Source organism: Mytilus californianus, unplaced genomic scaffold (assembly GCF_021869535.1).
Source record: "Mytilus californianus isolate M0D057914Y unplaced genomic scaffold, xbMytCali1.0.p SCAF_12, whole genome shotgun sequence".
Lineage (NCBI taxonomy): Eukaryota > Metazoa > Mollusca > Bivalvia > Mytilida > Mytilidae > Mytilus > Mytilus californianus.
Window position 1 is genome coordinate 46,982,878 of NW_026262604.1, and position 23,983 is coordinate 47,006,860.

The following is a 23,983-nucleotide window of genomic DNA, read 5'->3' on the forward strand; positions in this document are numbered from 1 at the left end:
AGAACGCTTACTAGAGGCCGAGATGAAACGATATTTGACTGGTTTTTTGCGTAGTTTAGGTAACCAATACATAGTAGGGACCTTCAAATGTTCAGAAGAAGCCTTAAGCTGTGATGTGACTATGATATGTTTGTTAACTATATGACTCTCTGTGGGGCGCATAGACTTGAATGTAGATGAATTTAAAATTTCATTCTTAAGAACGTCCGTGTAGTATTTACGACATACCACCACCACATTGTTGGCTGCTTTGTTGGCCGGTACAAACACGAACCGCTTTGAAATTTCTTGAAGTTTATTTCTTATTCTGGAAATAGGCGTATTATGAACTTAATATTAACTTCTAAATTATTTCAAAATATGATATTCTATTATCTACCACATTCATACATTTATTTAAATAAGAATCAAGAGATTTTTTTTATCAAAGCGTCTTTTAGTTATTATCCGAAAACTGAGGAATCCCTCCTTTTTATGAATAAAGTCCCAAAACTCCAAAACGTAAAATCAGAAAAAAAATTAAATCAAAAGGGTTCTAATGACAATAAATATAAACAATGCTCCATAGTTTAATGATTATTGCTCAAACCAGTTATGAGTTATAGTCAGAAAACTGGAAAATATCCCATTTTTATGAATAAAATCACATTACTCAGGAAACTTGATTTGATTATTATATGTGTTATGGTAAATTGTTTTTTTTAGCAATCAACCTATGACACTAGTGTGAACAACTACAGTTCTCCAAAAATGAGAAAACCCTTAACCCCGTAACCAGTTATAAATGACCTAGTGATATCACGTTGTGTAACAATTCAAAAGAGAAAACAATTTGTCTCATTTGTGCTAGAACAATAAACGAAACCAATTATTGCACATCATTAATGACAAATATTGGATATTGGATAACGAGCTCCTAACTTTAGATAGACATATTCAGAATGTTGCGGGGCTTGTGCTGTTTGTGATAGCTTAATTATTATAAGTTCCGATTATCATGTACGGTGTCTAGATATTGGTATTGTAAAATATCAGCTGCAAGTCTCAATATGAAGCTTTTTGTTGAGTGAGCGTAGGAAACGAGTTAAAAAAGTCATCATATTTTGTCGAGCAATTGATATTTTACAATATAAATATGATGAAAATTTGATAATTAATTTATCGAATTGTATTTGTTTAGTTTGTATGATAGAAACAAGTGCTTTTCGTTGTTTCACCAGCCAATAGAAAGATGACATGATAAGTTGGGGTCAAATTTATCAACATCAGTTCATTCATTATGATTTAATAGATATGTCATGGTCAAAGTTATTTAGGCAAGGTTAACGTAGTTGTCGTCATAAAGCCGTGATATGCAAAGAGCTGAGCAGAGTGATACCGAAAGTAAGAACATCGATAATGCCTAATATCCGTCAAATTATAATGGACAATACACACTTATACAAACAAATTTTACTATGGAATTTTTAAGCGGGTTAATATTGTACGACAACAATGTTCAAACAGACGATATACATATTTCATAAGAGATGCTGAATAATAAATTTTAAAAGGTATAATTAAAAATCATTAGAGAAACAGATTCTACCAACCAAATCTCGTGCAAAAGATATTTTAAAATTTACCTATCTCGAGTGGAGAAATATCGTATCACGCCTATTGCAATGGTAGAATTTATATTTTGCACTTTTATGTTTTAATTTCCGAAAGTGTTAATTAACTAGCCATGTGTTCAAACGTGTTATAAATTCTAGTCTTAATAAGTTTTGTATATCCGTTTACAATCATTCACAGTTCAAGTGACACTTTTAGTGTGATTTGACAATTGCATATCTATATTTGTTTGTTTAAGGTACGCTGGGTGATAAATCATGCATATTCAAATGGACTTCCGTGTTAAAGGCCGTGCTTTAACCTATAATTGTTTACTTTTCATTCTTTGTGACTTGGATGGAGAGTTGTCGCGTTGGCATTTATACCACATTTTCTTATTTAGAGTTAATTGTGTATACATGTACAATAGCAGTGCACGTTCTACGTACATTATATGTTTGCTGATAAGAATAACAAACTAATGATTTAAGGTGGAGGCTTAACAGATATGTTAATTATGATATCTGTGTTACTACGCTGAATTAATTTGTTACTCGTTTAACAAAGTTATGAGGAGGACAGATTAAAAATGACACTCCGTAAATTTTACGGACACCATCACCAATTGGTTGATCCATAGGATGTGTCTTTGTCAAAACTAAATAAGGACATTTTTACCACGTGTTAGATTGTGGTTTGTCATTACGTCGTCTGATCTTTTAATTACCGAACGTGACTTATTCCCGATTGTGACTGTTTTGCTGAGTGTGAAACTGCATTGCTTTACGACGTGTCACGGTACCTTTCTATCCCAAATTCATGTATTTAATTTTGATGTTATATTTGTTGTTCTCGTCGGATTTTGTCAAATGACTTAACGTATTTTCTGTTATATTCGTGTGTTATGGTATAGATAAATAATCACCCCCTTCATTTACTATTATCAGATTTTAGTTTGGTTCAACGAAATTTATACCATATATTTGGTTTACAGTTTGATTCAGAAGAAACACCGACATAGCTAGATAATACAATTAATTATCTAATTACTACCACAATTTTATATTAATAAGTATTGTAATTTTCATTGTTATTAATAAATGTAATGGCAGTATTACAAATTTATCTTGAATCAATCCTAATCCTATCTTTTTTTGGGAAATATTTTTACAAATTCAAATGTGACGTCACTTTGTGTGTTTTTTTAGAATTTCAAATGTGACGTCACTTTGTGCGTTGAGGCTTTAGCTAATTCGGCTGTGTATTTTTATATGTTGGATTAAGTTGTTTTATGTAATGTATTCGTTTTTATTCTGTGGTTAGTCCCCACTTTCGTTTTATCATGTATATCTATTATATAGTCATTTTATAATATTTACTGTTTGCAAAATTATAAATTATTCTAAATAATAAGGATGTCCTTGTCCCAGGCAGAAAATCCTGGCCGTGTTAGGCGCAACTTTTTGGAAGTTTTGGTCCTCGGTGCTCTTCAGCTTTCTACTTGTTTTGGCTTTCAAACATTTTTATCTGAGCGTCACTGGTTAGTCTTGTGTGGATGAGACGCACGTCTGGCGTATTGAATTTTAAGCCTAGTACCTTCTGCTAGCTATTATTCGTGTGTTTCTTTGTCCTATATGTTCTCCCATTTATTTGTATTGTGGTCCTGTCATGTGATGTTGTCATTTTGGTGTTGTGTTTGACGTTGCCATAAAAGCGGGAGGTTTGGCATGCCACAAAACCAGGATCAACCCACCATTTTTTCTTAAAATGTTCTGTACCAAGTCAGGAAAATGGCCATTGTTATATTATAGTTCGTTTCTGTGTGTGTTACATTTTAATGTTGTGTTTTTGTTGTGTCGTTGTTCTCCTCTTATATTTGATGCGTTTCCCTCAGTTTTAGTTTGTAACCCGGATTTGTTTTTATCTCTATCGATTTATGAGTTTCGAACAGCTGTATACTACTGTTGCCTTTATTTAACAGCTTCTAAAAAATATTTGTATCGCCACAATTTTGTGCGTGCTTTAAATACATGTTTGTCATCAGCGGTTTAACGTATTCAAATATTCATTTAGTATAATCTATGCAAGAAATTTGATTTACTATGGTCTTATCCTGTTATGGCAATAATGATTCATTCGATTGGCATTGCTATTATATTTGCTTTCTTTCCCTTTTTACTGTAACTAATCTTCAAAAATAAATGTAATCGTCAGTCTTTAAACTTGTGAATGTTATTCAAAACCTGTGCTATATTTAGGCACAATGTAACAAATAAGTAAAATATGAAAAAAAAGAAGATGTTGTATAATTGCTACTGAAAAAAAATCTTCATTAGAGAACAAATGACGTAGAAGATAAGCAACACGGGCACACATTCTACAGCTTCGATTCAGCACAAGCAACACATCCAGCAGTCAAAATAAAAAAAAAATAAGGAGATGTGGTGTGACAGTCGATCAGACGATTCTCCACCAGAGACCAAATGACGTAAAAGATTAGCAACTATAGACCAACTACGGCTTTCTACAAAGAGCAAAACCCATACCTCATAGCAAGTTTATTTCAATTAATATAAATAAGAAGATGTGGTATGAGTGCCAATTAGACAACTCCCCATCGAAGTCACAATGTATGAAAAGTTAATAATTATAGGTCAAAGTATAGCCTTCAACCCGGAACCTTGGCTCACATCAAACAGCAAGCTATAAATTGCCCCACAATGACTAGTATAACACAATTCAAATAGGAAAACCAACGTTCTAATCTATATAAAAAACGAGAAACGAAAAACACCTATGAACCACACCAACAAACGACAACCACTGAACAACAGGCTCCTGACTTTAGACAGGGGCATGAAAATGCAGCGGGGTTAAACAATTTAACAGGCGCCAACATTCACCCTAACCTGAGACAGTAGTGTAACATCACAACATAAAAATACACATTATAAAATATCAATTGAAATGGCTAAAAATCGATCAAAAAGACATTTAAACAAAAACAAGTAAACATTCACTGAATGAATAAGTTTGATCTATGACACAATATAAATACAATATTAAAACGTATGTGCCTATATACAATAGACGTTACAGGTAGAAATATAAAAGATGTAGGAAGAGTGTCAATAAGACAACTCTTACCTCGGACAAAAAGACGTTAAATAAAACAACGTATACAGGTAAATTTAAATATTATAATTTTGTACGGAAGTAAACAATTTTTACAAAATTAATAAATTTGTTGTTCAAAGTGCGAGTACAGAAGTGATAATTTATCGTCATACTAAATACTTATCAAAGGTGGGACATGTTTAAAGTAGTGAGATATAACACAAAATAAGTAGATATTAGATTACAGAAATGCATTACAAATTGTGTCAACAGGTCACATTAACACGAAAGTAAAATCTGAGAGTACTCGCAGTTACTGAACATGCTGAAAACTAATAAAAAGCCAAAAATGATTAACAAGAAAAAATCTTGCATCAGAGACTATATTCAATTGAAACACATAATATGATTAAACTGGAAGTACTTTTTATTAGTATATTCAAAATGAAATAATGTTTCAACAAGCTTGGGTATTTTCGACAAAATACCAATTTTTTATACAAAATAGATCAGTATAGATTCAAGAAAAAATATAAATGACATTCCAATGATATAACACATATCGATAGATATACTAAATTTAAGGCTACTACTTTTATTGAGAACAGTATATATATATATATATAGATTAACTACTGAAAGTTCAGAAATAAATGTGTTCATTTATAATTGCGAATAATTGACCACTGATAAGAAGGAAAACTCTTATTTATGCAATTACAAAACTATTTTAAAGAAGAATCACTACTGAAATTATGAATGCGAGTATAGATTGTTGCGAATCTAGTAATGTCGATTTTATTTTATTTTTTTTTTGCATGAATAAACACATTGCAATACTTTCTAAAATTACAGTATAAGCATATTAATGTCTGCAAGTTACAAATAAAATAAAATCAATATTAAACATTGCATTCAAACTTAGACCTCCTGGTTTTTGAACACTAAAAACTATTTTCGAAAATTAAAAGAAAAATCCTCACATTTGGCAAGTAAGGATTTCATATTCATAATTGGGTACAATATACATGATATAAGAAATTTAAGTTGCTGGTTTTTTATAGTAAGCAAAAGAACAGTTCTTTATTTATAACCGTCTCCTTCTTCAATATGGTCCATATTAATATCAACAAATTGATTTCTACTTTCGTTAGATGGTTCTACATTCTTATTTACGTTGACATTGGTTTGCGTCTCGATAACTTTCTTACGTCTCACCATATTATTCAGAAGAAAGAAACACAATTCAAGCAATTCGCCGATGCTTATGAGGGACATTCCTATCCATAATCCAAGAGATCCTCCAATATTCGAAAGAAAGTTCTCAAACTACAAGTATAAAATAGCATTACTGAAACATACAACCAAATTATCAAATGCTCTTATGGGATTTTGATCATATAATCAATTACAGACAGAATAGTGGCTATATGAATTCAATAAATGAGGCGACAACAACCAGAGGGATAATCAAACTCGTAAGTTTCAGTACTGTTCAGACACTTCGCTTGCAGTCAATTCACATTTATGTCAAGATTTTTCAGTAGCTTTTTTAACTTGTACAATACATTAACATACTGAAATGTATGAAAGCTACTAGACAGTAACGGATTGATCGCAAGATGTATGATGAACAGTACCGCATTTACAAAATATCTAAAAAATGTCAAAACTCTAAACAAGACTTACAAAAATAAGGAACCCTATTGCAAATCAAATTAGGGAAGTCCATAAAAAACTGACAAAATCAAGCGCTATCCATCACGGAACCAGTGAAAAACAACTATCATATTCCTGACTTTGAACAAGCATTTTCCGAGGAAAATGGTGGGTAAAACCTGTTTTTAAAGTAGCTAAACCTTCCACTTGTAGGACAGTTCTTTATAGTTCCGTTCTGTTGCGAAATTGGGTGATCAAACCAAACTGACATAAAAGGTTAATGTGGCAATAATTGGGATCCAGCAGCGAAAACTGTGTAAATATACATCACTGTCATACAGCACAACTGACTGAAAAATTCAAACAAACATACACATTCATCTAACGAAGACACCAACAAAAAAGGTGTAGTAGAAAGTAAAATTAAATTTAATGTTGACGTCAACAAAAAGTGTTTGTCGTTGATAGTACATACCGTATAAAGTATATACACTTTCTCGATAAAGCAAAAATTCAGTTAAAAATAAATACAAGGGTATTCAAAATAGAAACAACCCTGTAAAACAGAATCGCACTTCGGCGCGCACCTGCAACACAAATGGTTTTAGTCACACATTTCTAGTGATTTTTATATTACAATGACTGTTTGAGACTTAGCATTTCTATCTTTAAGAAATACTAAACATTGCTTGATTCTCTTTTCACATTATGTTAATATATATAAATATTACGTCTTTGCAAAAACAATATAGATATTAAAAAAAAACTTCTAACATTGACATTTTGTGTTAACTTTTTAGAAACGATAGGTCAGTCTATTATTTCAAATGTTTTGCTTATTTTACACGACTTTTATTCCATCAAACATGTTAAACCCCGCCACATTCTGTATTTGCGTGTCCCAAATAAGGATCCTGAATTTCAGAGGCTGTCATGTGTTGCTGTTTATGATATTTGTTTTTCGGAGAATGTTTTGTATATAAATCAGGCCGTTATTTTTCACGTATGAATTGTTTTACGATTGTCATTTCGAAGTCTCTTATTACTTACAATGCGATATGGGCTTTGTTCATTGTTAAAGGCCGTACGGTGACCTATAGTTGTTATTTCTACGTCATCAGGTCTCTTAATGAGTTTTGTGTCTCATTGGCAATCATACTACATCTTCTTTTATACTTAAACAAGCCGAGAAATTCAACAATGACTTCCACTTTTATACTGTAGAGACAAAACAAAACTTTTATATAGAAACAAGTGTGTATGTTTTTTTATCACTTCGAGATAGTATATGATATTGTTTAATTCTTTGTCTTGTGTATAAAAAGACAAAACAAACAACTGTTTAATGAAGTGATAAAAACAATATCGACATCATATCATTGCATAATAATGTGAAATTACATCAATTGTGAAAACCCCTTTTTTCAATGTGTTCATTTAAAATATGCCAAGGTAATAGTTTGTCAAACTACGCGAGTTTTGAATTTATGCAATAGTTATTGCGAAATTTACCTATTGATATAACCAAAAATAAGTTTAAACGGTATTGTGCCAGAGAATTTGACTTCCTGACCATATCAATTTGTTCTCCCGCTTCACCTGAAATAATTTGATTAAGAAAACAATGCTTGTCATTAAAGACAATAGGATATAACTAATCATTGTCAAAACCAATTTGTTTTATACCTCTGTCGATTTCCCAAACATATTTTGAAAATGATAAAAAAGCAAACAAACTGTACGCTCAAAATTAAAACGGCTTAAACACGTTAACGGTTGACTTTTGCCTACTTTGTGCTCTTTTTTTAATCATCAACGAAATTGGCATGGGTAATATCTGTTTGGTTTTCAATAATCATCATTTTTCGAAATTTTCTTCTATTTTACCTCAATTTCTAGAGTTTCTTACAAAATGCCAAATAAAGCATAAATTAGTGCAAAACATAGACATACTACCATACCGTGAAGGAAGGTACTTCTTCTGTAACTTCTTCATATAAGGACGAAAAGAAAATACTTATATGCATCAAACTGTTTCTATAAAATACAAGGTTGAGCAATGTATATGAATCCAAAACCAATACATGCGTACTGATCATTCGCTATACTTTGTTGTGTTGAACATAATTATGAAAACATTGTTCAGTTAAAGTCAACTGTAATATATGGTGTGTCATGAAACACAGTCATCACGAAAGCTCATTGCTAGTACCTTCAACAATCATAGATTTGAAAAAGAAAAGCTACAATGGCCCATTTAAAGATAAATGAATGCCCTGTTGAATATTTGTTGAAGTAATAAGAGTTGAAAATTTGACATATTAGATCTCTTGATGGTTAGGTGAGAAGAGAAAAAGAAGGTTTTGTTAATATCAAAATACGATATACCTTCGCAAATAAAATAAATGAGATGTGCTAAATACCGTTTTTCGTATTAATGACGAACACATCTTTCTGTGATAATTAGAGACCAAAAGTTTAGACATAAATCAAATCAACAACCAAAAAATGGCCTGATTATAGAGCAAGAGAAAAATACTAGTAAATAATTTTCAGATTTTTTTTAAATGTTTCCAACATTGTGTACCACGACTACTTTTGTCCAAAAGATATACATTATATTACATTTATTTATAAATGCTGGTCTGCGTGTAGATATACTCTGCAAGATATATAAAAAGCACATTAAGGTATTTTGTATGTTATTTATAAAAAAGTACGTATTTGGGCTTTTTATTGCTTTTTCAGTTTGCAATAATTTAGTTTTGTGTATTTTCAGTAATTTTCAGAATCTTTCAGAATCAGTATTACACGAAATACCCTTTTAAAGTCGGATAAAATTAATAAGTGAATAAATATTAGAAAACATGTGATTATCAATAGTACTTGTTTCTAGTTTTATAGAGGGAGGGGTGTGTAGCTACAAAATGATATGTTCCCAAAACAACGAAATTTTAACTAACTAATGTTACAGAAGACTACTTTTCAAATGTATAAATTAGTAAAATATGAAATGCTGACAATAAAAGAAGGTTTCAAAACGAGCTTTGCTTACTCTTCAAACTTAAACTCATTTGATTCTAGATGTTGCCTTTCTTAAATGATCTGTTTAGTGCCATGTGTATTGTTGTCTTTTCGCTCTTTTTCTAAATTGAATTTTTATTTTTTTTCCCCTTTTTTTGACAATTGTGTTATCCAGTTGGTATGACCGTCATACTCATGATAATTATTTGGACTAGTATAATAAAAATAATTGTGAATTTTTGGATCTAGTTCCATATAATTGTGTGAATTTTAAGATTATATATATACGTAACAAACATACGTCATATTTTGTGGTGTCGTGTGCTGTCGTTAATTCATAATAGATGTCCGTTGTTATTCTGCGGTTTACATGTTGTAATGTATTATTATATTATTTATTTCTGCATTTCTCTGTGCTTAGCCTTCTTGTGTTTGTTTGTACTGTATTCCTTTCCAGTAGTGTTGTCATTTTAGCGATATTTTTTAACATTGCCATATAAGCGGGAGGTATGGCAAGCCATGATAAAAGGTTCAACTCACCATTTTTTCTTCTTAAAATGTCCTTTACCAAGTCAGGAATATGACAGTTGTTATTAAAATAGTCCGTTTCTATGTATGTTGGCGTTTGTTGTTGTTACAGTTCAGTGTTTCTTTAGCTCTGTTGTTTTCCTCTTATAGTTGATGTGTTTCCCTCGGTTTTAGATTGTAACCCGGATTTGTTTTCTCTTAATCGATTTATGACTTTTGAATAGCGGTATAATACTGTTGCCTGTATTGTATTTGTTTCCTTTTTTAAACTTAGACAAACTAATAAATCAATGGAAGAAAACATATTCGTAACCTTATATTGGAGACTGATAATCCTTTGTGAAGCAAAATGTCTTCCAGCAATTCTTCATAGTTTTCAGCTGGCCACCTAGTGGTAGTAATTGTCATTTCGTGTTTTTTTTCACTACAAAATGTAAAATTTAGGTTCATTTCTTAAAAACAGCGCTGCATTTCTATACTTTTAAGAACATATGGATATTATTTTTTTAATGTGATGTTATAAAACTTTGGAGAAATCTGTTACAATACTGGAATTATGTCTCACTTATGCAATGCTTCTTTTGCATTTGTGTTACTTTGGTTTTAATTTTGATCATTTTCAATCATATTTCAGTTCTTCAGCGTTTCCAGTAGATGTTGACCGCACAGTCATTGGTGATACTCTAAGTGTTGAAATGCGCATTTTGTGCAATAAAGTATGCTTTGTTTAATGTTAGAAACACAAGAAAAACGGGAATGTTCCAGCATTTATTAATTAGAAAAACAACAACAATAAAGTTACGACATTTCTTTGCATTTCTTGTCATTTTAAATGCTTTAGCAAATCATGCAAATGGACCAGCATATTATGTGATAAAATACTGTAAAATATTTAATGAGGACATTATAAATCCTCTTGATTTTAGTGCATATATTAAAAAAATAATAATAATAGCATCTCTTTGCAAAACTTTTAATTTTCTTTTTTTCAAAATTGACGGAATATTTATGTTTTACCTGCAAGGATTTTGGCATTTGCAACCCGTCACGTTTTCATGAACATTTTCTATGCAGGCAAACTCTAAAAAATGAAATGGAAACATGTATCTTTTGTTTTTATCAAAACAGGCTATATCATAGTTATCAGTTAATAAAGTAACTGTAACTTCAGATATATTTTAAGATGTTTGTATTATAGTAAAGCATGTGAAGGTATAGGGTTCGCAAATATACAAACTTGCATTTTAAATTTTGATAAAATTATTTATGTGCACCATTTTATAAAATCGCAATAATTAATATCTCATGGTTGTCAATTGTTCTACCATCCCAAAAACAAATGCACGCATACATTTCTAAAATTACAATAGTCTGCTTTTGATATTAGCTGTAAAATTCATGAAAAGATTATTTCAATGTGGAACTTTACCACAGGAAAAGATAATGTTACTGTATATGAGGAAGTAAAACAATACATAACAAATGGCCAAACAACGTGATAAAGGACATGACATAAACATATCAAGACAATTCCTCCAGGAACCTGACGGAACATTAAATTCTTCAACAAAAGGTTGACAATTGCAGAAATGTGCATTTTATTATTGGCTGCACGGTATCAAATAATTAAACTGAGTAGTTTTAGAACTTCTCCAGATCTACCCCAAAAAAAACACATAAAATTAGGCAAAGTACATAGAATAAACACTGACATAGTTATATATGAAATAAAGGAGCCTTTAATTTCGCATTGACGTCCGCAATCCAAATCGCTTTACTAATGCGTTGAGAGGTTATATCTATAAATCGGTCACATTTTAAAGAGAGGCGAAAGATACCAAACGGACATTCAAACTCATTAGTCGAAAAATAAACTGACAACGCCATGGCTAAAAAGAGAATGTACAATAGTACACAAACCACAACATAGAAAACCAAAGACTGAGCAACAGAACCCACCAAAGCTGCGGGTGATCTTATGTGCTCCTGAAAGTAAACAGATCCTGCTCCACATGTGACACCCGTCGTGTTGCTCATGTTAGTAAAAACCCGGTAATAAGTCTAAATTTGTAGGTCACATTCAAGGAAAAGGGGACAGGATTGTAGTTACGACATTTGGAATATATTCCATAACGGTCAACAAACTCGTGATGGCGTCAGTAAAATTCAAGAATGGATGACTTCAACTTTACCACTTGGAACTCTTGGTTTTATAGCTTCCTTGTGAGCAGCAACCCTCCATCAAGGAAATTGTGATAGGAAACATAAGCCTTGGATCATCGTATTAGCTAGGAGATATATACTTCGTATGCAGGCGCTGCTGGAATGTTGCTACATAGAAATGGAAAGTTGGGAAGCTGAAATAATCTCTTTTGTCGTAAAGTTATGTTTTCAACCGACCGTCATTGTCAATTTCTAGATGTAAGTCAAGATATCAGACAGACTTAACTGTATCTGTTGTATCCTTTATCTCCAGTTCAATGGAATGTATGCATTCAACATAGTCACCAAATTTTGAATTGTTTAGTGAGAGAACATCATCTATATAGCGGAAAGTAAAGTTTAAGTATACTGCTAACTTGTTTTTGTTCTTCCTAAGAAGCTACTGTATGAGGTCAGCCTCATATAAATACAGGAACAAGTCGGCAAGAAGAGAGGCACAGTTGGTTCCCATGGGAATGCCGATTATTTGTTGAAAAAACACGTCCTCAAAAGGTATCAAATATGTTGTCAATCAAGAAATCAAGCATCTTGATAATGTCAGTTTTTTTTTTTTGAATCAGAGTGTTTTTGTTACAAGTATGATTTATCCCTCATTAGACAAGATACTTGTATTTACGTCGGTCATTTTGTTTTATGAAACAAAGCAGAGCTAACTCTTTCAATTTGTCTTTTAGTTTGGAATGGGAATACTTGTGTAAAATGATGAAGAGTCAACTGTTTTAATATTATTGCAAGATGAAAGAGTCTTAGATTGTATAAACTCTAAACGATCTTAAGAATTTTTTAGCATCTACATCTGATTCAAGCCACCTCTAGAATAGGTAGTTTCACACAAACTTTGAAGCCCGGCTTTGATTGCTGATAAAATTGATGTTAATAATTTAGAAAGAGATTTCATGGAGCACATGGAAGACCCAGCACTATAACGTTGTTTGTAAGGACACTTATGTAGTTAAGGTATCCAATACAGTGATGGAAATCCAGTTCTTCATCTTTGGTTGAAATTCAAAAGGAACAGAGAACAAACCTATGATAATCCAAGATTTCCTCTTTGGTAAGTGTCGTGGGGGTATGTGTTGAGATTCCAAGTGAATGTTGTAAATGGTGGCCTTATTTTACCCTTTAACATTCCTGGCTTTCTAATGTTTGTGTTTTGAGCGTTCTTTGTGAAAGCCAATCAATACAAGCAGTGAGGTTGCGAAAAATTTATAAAGTGAAGTTAAGTCTTACTGGTTCTCTGATCTTGTATATGTCATACCTCATGTTTTGCGAAAAATAAAAACTGATAAACGATATAAAAATGGTAAAGTCCAATAAATGGATTGATAACCTTATACATGTCCTCAATGTTCTTCAACTTTGTACTTAATTTGGCCTGTTATTGTTTTTTTTTTATTCGAGCGTCACTGATAAGTCTTTCCTAGAGGAATCGCGCGTCTGACGTATACAATTTTAATCCTTGTATCTATGATGAGTTGATTTATGTAAAGTTTTCTATGTTTTGAATATGATGTTTGCCTCCCCAATATTAGAATGATGTTAAGTTTAACAGAACATATTTGTAATGTTTCATATAACTATCGTTACCTTCATCTGTGTAACAGGTAAACAATTTAGTATTATTAGCTCGCGAAAATGTCAGCAGACACTTGCACTTTTTCTTTACATTCATGTCAATGCATTCTTCAAAACAAGCCTAAATATGGAATAGTACTAGTAAGTGTATGTTAACATTAATAAAAACACAAACATGCAATTTATGTATGAACATTTTAAGTGTTCATAGAAAGTTATAATGCATCCGTCGGCAAAAGATAATTGAAGGTCCTTGCCATCACATAACCGCTTATTTCATTGGAGTCATTCAAGTAAGAATGTATATGAAACAAGGAGATGCAGTATGCGTGCTAATGAGACAACTATCCATTGCAGTCAAAATTAACATGACTTAAGAAACGATAGGCCACGAACTTCAACAAGGAACAAAATCCATACCGTAAAGTCAGTTTCAAAATAGCTGACATGACAAAATGTTTAACAATTCCAATGAAAATCCAGCAGCCTAATTTATGACAAAGTAACTCTACGTTAACAAAATATGTTATATAACCTCTGCCGCTTAGTGTGGCCTTTACAACTAAAACGTTAAGCTTATCCATGTTCACAAAATATGGAGTTCATTACTAGGGGTGTGCTCCTTACAAAACATTTGTTTTAAGCAATTAATGAGGGAGAACGACTGAAATCGACGAAACATTAATTTTATGGTCTCAATCTTGAATCTGTTGACCAATACGATGAGTCTGTATCTCAAATCACGAGCGACTTTTAATTCGCGGTCTGAGATCTCCAGATACCAGAAATGTCGTATCATCTGAAATTAAACCGATTGTGACATTTTGAATGTGTAATGGCATGGCTGATGATGCTGGTGTCACACTGTAGTCTTTATGAAATGTTTTAATAGGAATAATACCTATTGATACAACATAAAAGTATACATTTACCAAGTTCACCGTTTCAAAATATAATGCATTGTGGGTAATGTCTTTAAAACCCTAGACCAAAATGTTGTGATTGGTTAAAGTTCGATCTTAAAGATGGAAATTAGCGTGACATTATTTTCAATGCGGGGTACGAACAATAAAATTTCGTATAGTCCTTCAGATTCTGAAAAGGCGATGTGATATTATCCCCCAATCACATGCATAGCAGGAGACGCTTACCATGTAGACGCATCAGGTCTTGCCCCTTTTGAAATCATTCAATTCCATCGTATGTGTTTGCTACCTTGATTTTAATCAGTATTCAGTTTGAATTGTGACATTTAAACATAGCTGTTTACTAATATGTAAATAATACTAGTTTTTTACTAAAGGAGATTGAGACGGATTATTTGACAAATCTACAATATCGAAGCCAGGAATTTAAACAAATAAGACATATGGCATTGGCTATCCTACAACTATAAGTTAACTATCTGTTATCATATCTTATTGAAACAATGTTATTTGAAATACCTGTACCAAGTCGGGAAAACGGCAGTTTTACTGGTTCTGTTGGTTGAAAACGTTTGATTTTGTCAGTTGGTTATGGAATCCCCTGTTGAATGTACCGTGGATAGTTGAAATGTGTTTACAGATCATTCGGTCAGTGATATTGTGTATGTGTTAAATATCGACATTAAACTAATAACTGACTTACATTGATGTTTTTGAACTTGTTACGTGGATCACATACTGTTGTACCAGGTATCCTTTCTATTCTTTTCTTTAAACAGATGTAATTAGTCAAAATGATCAGGCTTTTATAATGTAGCATGTATGTAACAATTGTAATTATGTTTATCTTACTTTTAAACCTTAGTTTTGATAAAAACAAGAAGCTGTGATACGATTGCCAATGAAGCAACTCTCCACAATAGAAAAAACGACGTAGAAACAAGCAACTGTATGTTATCGTACCGCTTAAACAATGAGCAAAATCCATACCGCACATCAAACTAATAAACATTGTTTGCTTTTTATGTACAACTCAATAGTGGTCACCAGAACTAATGTAGTGTTACAAGAACACTGCTTACTAGTTTAAGGTTATCGTGTTTAAAGATGTTAATGTTGCTTAAGCTTTCTTTGCCTATACACTGTCTTGTGTTGTTTTCACTTACTACAGTTTGTATTGCATCAAAGTATCTTTTCACATTTTTCGTCAAACCTTGAATCTAGTTGGAAGTACCGTTTACACTCTTAATCGTCTTACTAGATATTTGAAGCTATTACTGTGAAAAGAGTAAGTCGTTTGTACATGGCCAGTCGAATAAAGATAAGAATATATATATTCAAGTCTAAATTGAAAACAACGTTCAAACCTATGATTGCGTTAGATAAAAAACATAGTTATACTGCAATTTTTATACGTTATTCATCAGCGTTTAAATTTTAACCTTGGTCATATCGACCAAATTTGTATTCTATTATATTGTTTCCTCGCAGCTTCTTCATACCTTCAAGGAAATTCTCCTTTTTAATTTCTCAATTTCTTTTCTATATATTTGGACAAAATAGTCAATTATGAGCTGAGTTGCTTGTTTCGACGTCGTTTTTTCTATTGTGGAGAGTTGCTTAATTAGCTGAACTAGTGGACTTATAAGTTTATATATATATATTGAACATATGATACTTATCAGTACAACGGACACACAGGGCTTGTACCTCTGGTATCTTTCGTCCCTCTTAAATAATCCACTGAATGAGTTATTTAACAAACCAAATGTAAAGTTACATTTCATAAGTTGTATTTGTCCAAAGCGCTTTTAATTATGAACGCTCAAAAATATTATTTCGAAGAGAATGATGTAAACATACATGTCAATGTCGATACATTCACTACAGTGATAATACGGTTAATATTCAATGGAGACAAATAATTAACTAATTCGAGTTAATGATTTTATCATCAAAACGCTTTACTGTTGAACATATTCCCAAAATCAAATTCACACTATAAAGCTTATCTTGAAGAAAGTACTTGTCTGAAGTTACACCCATTATCTAATTTGAAATATATCCAGGGTAATATTTAAAAACAAAAGCCAACTGTCGCTCAGCTCATAATTGCCTATTTTGTCCAAATATATAGAAAACAAATTGAGAACTTAAAAGAAGAATATCCTTGGAGGTTTGAAGAAGCTGCGAGGAAACAATATAATAGAATAAAAATTTGGTCGATATGACCAAGGTTTAAACTTAAACGCTGATGAATAACGAATCATGAAAAATTCCAAGCGAAAGCAATTGTCCTTTCCCTACTAGCCCAGTTGTTTGTACATATATATATGAGTCCCTCAATTCAAAAAGGTGCAAATCTTGTTTGTGATCATCTTTAACACATAGGTAAAGTTCCAAAGAATAATAAAAAAAAAAGAAAAAGGTTGCATCAAATACACATTGGTTCTTCTGTTGACATTAATAACATATTCTAATCAGTCCTACAGTTGTCATTGAAAACGCAAAGAAGGGCAGAATGTTTAATTTATGCAAATTTAATAAGTCCAAAACCATTAATGTACTAGACAATGTTATACTGATCCGAAATAAAACCGGTAATACACTGTAGACAGAACAATTTTCATCATCATAAAAATGTATTCAACAGTTAAAAGAAAAGGAAAATTCAAATAAGGCCAGCTTCTGGTTTTTCAAATTAAATTGTAAGTCCAGTTGTTAAAAATATTATAAAACAAGGGTCCTTAGACGGGATTCGAACTGTTGTCCCCATTAACTTGCATTGATTTTTTTTTTAAAGCATGTATCGTCGTCATTTATATCTAGTATTACTAAATGAATATTTTGACGTGTTGGTGTTAGTTTCCAAGATTGCAACTTGTTCAGGCAAAGTTGACCATTGATGAGTTTAAATGTTATTTTTCTTCCGTATTTTATGTATAAGTACGCAATTTATGCACAACAATAACGTAACGTCACACTAATCCCGTGGTAACGTGACTTAGTTACATATCTTGAATAGTCCCGTGAAAGATGAAAACGTTAGAACAATGATGCTAATATTTTATTTTCTACTTACCTGTTTTTGTGTTTTTTATGAATCTGTACACGACTTGATTTAACATTTTATTAATTATATAAATGTTTTCTTCTTTTTTACTTAAACTGTTGACTGAACTAAATGCCAGTTATTCATAGTACCTTTAAACTTTAAACCGACTCTATTCGCGAATTGTTGTTAACAGCGAAAGACTTCAGAAGATATAAACATCATTTGCAAATTCTAAGACGTTCATATATTTGTTGTTTTATTCGTTCGTCGGAAAAAGAAGGTATTTCAAGGAAACAGAAGGAAATAAAAATATCACGATTATACCTAATTATTATGTAATATATACTACAGTAGTTAAACAAGACCATATAAAGATAAGAAAATTTTGAATGATTGCCAAAGAAGCGAAAGATAAGAAGGGATATTCAAACTCATTAGTCGAAACAACTGCCATGTCAAATAACGAAAAACGTAAGGCCTTCAACAATGAACAAACACCATACCACCCATATAGTAAGCTATTAAAAAAGTAGTATACCGATGTTACATAGTCATCAATAGATTAAGCGAAAACAAATCCGGGTCACAAACCAAAACCGAGGGAAACACATCAACCACAAGAGGAAAACAACGGAACAACAGAAATACTGAACCGCAACCAAAAAAAAAAACATACATAGAAAAGGCTCTCAAACCATTGTCGTGACGTTAGCCTATTCATTTACCATGGATTTTCTTTCTAGAATCAACGCTTTCTAAATCTGTCGCTTAAATGGACTCACCAAATCATATTCAATTGTTTACTTTGTATGCTTAATTTCATTAAGTTTGAATTGGCCAATTTACTGATTTCTGTTAATGGAATTAATTTAAAACCTTACCTTTAATTTTCTTAATTGACTGACGCAATCGTAGGTTTGAACGTTGTTTTCAATTTAGACTTGTATATATCGAGGGTTTAATGCAACAACCACTTAACTGAAAAATTTGCAGTTTTGAGATTAATTGATTTTTTAAACATAATGGTGTTAAAGAATATTCTCAATTTTTTTCTTTCATGCGAGCAAAATGATATTAATGATTTCGCAAAACCAATAAACATGTAAGTTTATGATTTTAATCTTATTTGGGGTTCTGTATATTCTTTTTGTGAAACACAGCTATAACACACGATTTTCGTTGGGAACTTTGATACATTATATTGCTTTTATTTGTCTTTAAGGTTCAATGAATATTAATTCACACAATAAATTCATCAATCCAAGGTCTTTGTGTAGATAGTCTGATTTAATTATATTATGTGTTATTAAGGCCAAACAAGTATTATAAAGACAATGACATATCTTTCATTTCAGAAATTTTGTAACCATCTCTTATTGCTTCAGAAAATTGCGAATTGAATAATATTTTTTGGTTTGACGAAAAATAAATTATAAGAGTTTTCAACTATATGTATGTATTTTTGTATAGCTAAATCCACTTTCCATAATTCCTTTATGTACTGTATTGCTTTACATCATCTTTATTTTTTCCTTAACAATGTTTTATAACATTATGTGTATGTATATAATTGTTAAACTAATATATTGTTCAAAGTAAATAAAATTCATTCAGTTATATTTATTCATATTATAAATTCCACAATCTCTTATCAATTGCAAATGCAATGATGCTTATCAAACACAATTTAAAATATGATATACCTTAGAGCGTATACCTTTTATCACTAGCTATGACCTTATGGCAAACACATCTGCATTAAATTTAATCATCATGAGATGCCTATATCCGTTAAACATTTCAAGTGCATTTTTATCGGTTATCTGTCATCCAATTAGCATCAAATTATAAAATTATAATCATTAGGAGTATTTACGCAATCAAAGTTAATTTGATACATTTTTGAAGCAAAATGAAATTTATATTGGCGTTCAAACTGTGTATGTCTGTTTCTGAAAAGTGACAAATTTTCAGTTACGAGGTTGTGGCATTAACCCATCGATATATATATATATATATAAATATATAAAAGACCAAAAAAAGACCAAAAAAAGGCCTTAATTTCTGTCCAGTTCCAGCAACCGTCAATAATTTACAACTTGAGAAAGATGTAGAAGCATTTGCCAGGAGTCTTCGTTTGAAAGAACATTTCAATAGACAACAGAATAAAAATCTAAAAGAAGCCGGAATGAATGAATCCGATTATGAGAGTGATGAAGGAGACATATGCATCCGAAAATTTAAAAAGAAAAGTACATGGAATCCACCTAAAAGCAAAAACGATAATTTGGAATCATTTATTACATCAGCCAAAGCTGAAGTCAGATCTTCAATCAGTGGTAAACAAGTGCGAAATATCTCAAAGTCAGAAAGCCAAGCCATGATAAACTTAAAAGACCGTGATGACATTGTTATCAAACAAGCGGACAAAGGAAGTGCCGTTGTTGTGATGAACAAGGCAGACTACATCGAAAAAGGGAATCGTCAGCTCTCCAACACTAAATTTTATAAAGAATTAACATGTGATCCAACCAAAGAAATCAACAAAAAATTAATGACGTCCTCTCAGAAATGAATAAAGATAAACAAATTGATGACGATACGTACGATTATCTACGCCCAGACGAAACTTGCACAGCCGGTCGATTTTACTTACTTCCAAAACTCCATAAAGAAGGGATTCCAGGGAGACCTATAGTATCAGCTAATGGCCATCCCACCGATAAAATTTCAGAATTTGTTGATTACCACCTTAGACCACATGTTAGACAACTGCCATCTCGTATTCAAGATACAACTGACTATTTGAAAAAAATGAATTCCTTAAGTCCTTTACCTAATGACACAATTTTGGTTTCGATGGATGTGTGTTCTTTATACACAAAGATTCCAAAAGATGAAGGAATGGCCGCGTGTGAAAAAGTATGGAACACTCGAAAGGATAAACATCCACAAGCTGACTGTCTAGTTCAATTGCTCAAGCTAGTGCTTGAAAATAACAACTTTATTTTCAACGACAAGCACCTTTTACAGATTGACGGAACTAGTAAGGGAACAAAAATGGCACCTTCTTTTCCCAATATTGTTATGGGGGATCTTGAAGAACGCATCCTTTTGAGTGTGCCATACAAACCCTTGTCATGGCTCCGTTTTATTGATGATATTGACATGAAATGGAACGATACTGCAAAACATTTACAAGATTTCTTAGATCATTGTAATCAGTTCCATCACTCAATTAAATTTACATCTGAATTTTCAAGCGAGAAAATTGCTTTTCTCGACACCACCACATTTGTAAAAAACGGGATCCAAACTCAACTATCGTTTGGGACAACTTAAAAAACAACTAAAATCAAGAGGATACAAAAACAAAAACATCACAGACGCTTTTGATAAAGCCCAAGAAAAAGATCGAGATATCCTCATGGATTTCAAAGATAAGACGACCCGCGCAGATAGAATTCCGTTTGTTGTCACCTTCCATCCCGATTTGACAAATATTTCATCTACTATCCGCAAGCACTGGCGTCTTATCGAAAATGACTCTTCCTTAAAAGAAATGTTTCCATCACCTCCTGTTATTGCCTATCGCAGACCCAAAAATCTCAAAGACATACTTGTCACATCTAAAGTAAAGAAACAATAGACTTCTAAAATTGGGTGTTACAAACAATGCGGAATGACCAATTGTAAGTGCTGTAAAGTCGCCAACACTGACCACTCTTTCAGCAGCACAGTAACAAAGCAGCGATACAACATCTATGTTACATCTAATTGCAAAACGGAAAATAGTATTTATATTCTTACTTGTGGAACTTGCAAGCTGCAGTATGTTGGTGAAACAGAAACGAAATTCAACATCAGACTTAACAATCACCGGTCTTTTTATACAAAAGGAAGAAACTGTCCAATTACGAGACACCTCTTAAGAACAGGGCATACTTTTGAAAATATCACCTTTCAAATAATTGAGGTAAACCAAAATTGGGACTCCCATAGGAGAAAACAGTGAGAAAGGTTCTGGATGCATCAGCTACGTAGTCTTGAACCTGATGGACTTAATGAGAGAGATGAAAAACAGTTCTACCAATCAAAGCACGAAAGCGCTGTAAAGGCAGTTAATTACAGGTTGTGTGTATTTTAAGTCCAGTTATATCATTATCTTGCATAGTACAGTGTACTTATCAGAGGTGGCTTTCAGTATTTAAGATTTAGAGTTCTCTAATGATATTGAATAAGTTTTATGAATGTCATATTCTGAGCACTATATGAAGGCGATTGTTCTCACTTGTTTATGAACTAGTGCATTATGTCCAGTTTGTACCTTTTTTATCTATGTTTATAGTCAAATTAGTTATCAAAGGTACCAGGATTATAATTTAATACGCCAGACGTGTGTTTCGTCTACATAAGACTCATCAGTGACGTTCAGATCAAAATAGTAACAAAGCCAAACAAGTACAAAGTTGAAGAGCATTGAGGACCCAAAATTCCAAAAAGTTGTGCCAAATACGGCTTAGGAAATCTATTCCTTGGATAAGAAAATCCTTAGTTTTTTCATTGGCAATCATAACACATCTCCTTATTTATATAATAATCTATATTCAACGACCTCAGGTACAAAAAAAAATGTATGTAACTAAACTATGATGGGAAACCTTTGACTTCTTTCTTTATATAAACTTTTGATTTGGTACCATAGAACTATGTAGAGTAAATGTACATTGCAACATGTCAACTCTTTCAACTCCAAGCAAAATTATATTTCCAAGCATAAAGTAATTTATGAATGAAATAAAATGCTCCGCTGGGGCGCAGCTTGATACGACCGCAGAGGTCGAACCCTGAACAGTTGGGGCAAGTATGAACACAACATTCAAGCTTGATTCAGCACTGAATTTGGATTGTAATTAAATATTTGACACAGCATAGGTTTCTGACACAGAATGAAAGTGGTCTAAGATACTTAAGAAAATTTAATTTACCTATTCAAACCATATCATTATTATTTGCTTTTATATATAAATCAGAAATAACCAATTTAAAATGGAAAATTTTAAAGAAAAAAAAAGGAAAAAGAATCCCCCCCCCAAATTTTTTGAACCCCCTTATGATTCATCACCCCAAAACTCAATCCCAGCCTTCCCTTTGTGGTATGGTACCTTGCAGTACAATTTCAGAGAGATCCATACACTTGAACACATGTTATTGTCTGGAAACTAGAAAAATGCTTGTTTTTTGGCCCCTTTTTGGTCCCAAATTCCTAAACGTTTAGGGCAATTACCCCCAAACTCAAACCCAGCTTTCCCTTTGTGATATGGAACCTTGTAGTACAATTTCATAAAGATCCATACACTTACACACAAGTTATTGCCATGAAACAAGAAAAATGCTTGTTTTTTGCCCCTTTTTGGCCCCTAATTCCTAAAATTTGGAGGCAATTACCCCCAAAATCAATCCCAGCATTCCCTTTGTGATATTGAACCATGTGATACAATGTCAGAGAGATCCATAGACTAGTACACAAGTTATTGTCATGAAACTAGAAAAATGCTTGTTTTTTGCCCCTTTTTGGCCCCTAATTCCTAAAATTTGGAGGCAATTACCCCCAAAATCAATCCCAGCATTCCCTTTGTGGTATGGTACCTTGCAGTACAATTTCAGAGAGATCCATACACTTGAACACAAGTTATTGTCTGGAAACTAGAAAAATGCTTATTTTTGGCCCCTTATTCCTAAACTTTTTGGGCAATTACCCCCAAACTCAATTCCAGCTTTCCCTTTGTGATATGGAACCTTGTAGTACAATTTCATAAAGATCCATACACTTACACACAAGTTATTGCCATGAAACTAGAAAAATGCTTGTTTTTGCCCCTTTTTGGCCCCTAATTCCTAAAATTTGGAGGCAATTACCCCCAAATTCAATCCCAGCATTCCCTTTGTGATATGGAACCTTGTGATACAATGTCAGAGAGATCCATAGACTTGCACACTCTTTATTGTCATGAAACTAGAAAAATGCTTGTTTTTTGCCCCTTTTTGGCCCCTAATTCCTAAAATTCGGACGCCAGACGTGTGTTTCGTTTACATAAGACTCATTAGTGACGTTCAGATCAAAATAGTAACAAAGCCAAACAAGTACAAAGTTGAAGAGCATTGAGGACCCAAAATTCCAAAAAGTTGTGCCAAATACGGCTTAGGAAATCTATTCCTTGGATAAGAAAATCCTTAGTTTTTTCTTTGGCAATCATAACACATCTCCTTATTTATATAATGA

The 23,983-nt window shown here is 32.3% G+C and overlaps 1 protein-coding gene across 1 annotated transcript in view; it reads right to left on the minus strand.

The window, feature by feature from the left end:
• Positions 1 to 5,517: 5,517 nt before the first annotated feature.
• LOC127721920 (amiloride-sensitive sodium channel subunit beta-like) overlaps positions 5,518 to 23,983 on the minus strand; it is a 28,636-nt gene continuing 10,170 nt past the window's right edge. Inside the window, exons 2-7 of the mRNA XM_052228730.1 lie at positions 15,349 to 15,414; positions 13,732 to 13,840; positions 10,939 to 11,002; positions 10,235 to 10,345; positions 8,331 to 8,406; positions 5,518 to 6,039 (exon numbers count right to left, since the gene is read on the minus strand). Coding sequence (XP_052084690.1) covers positions 5,794 to 6,039; positions 8,331 to 8,406; positions 10,235 to 10,345; positions 10,939 to 11,002; positions 13,732 to 13,840; positions 15,349 to 15,414 — 672 coding nt within the window. The 3' untranslated portion in view covers positions 5,518 to 5,793. The remainder of the gene's footprint in view (positions 6,040 to 8,330; positions 8,407 to 10,234; positions 10,346 to 10,938; positions 11,003 to 13,731; positions 13,841 to 15,348; positions 15,415 to 23,983) is intronic.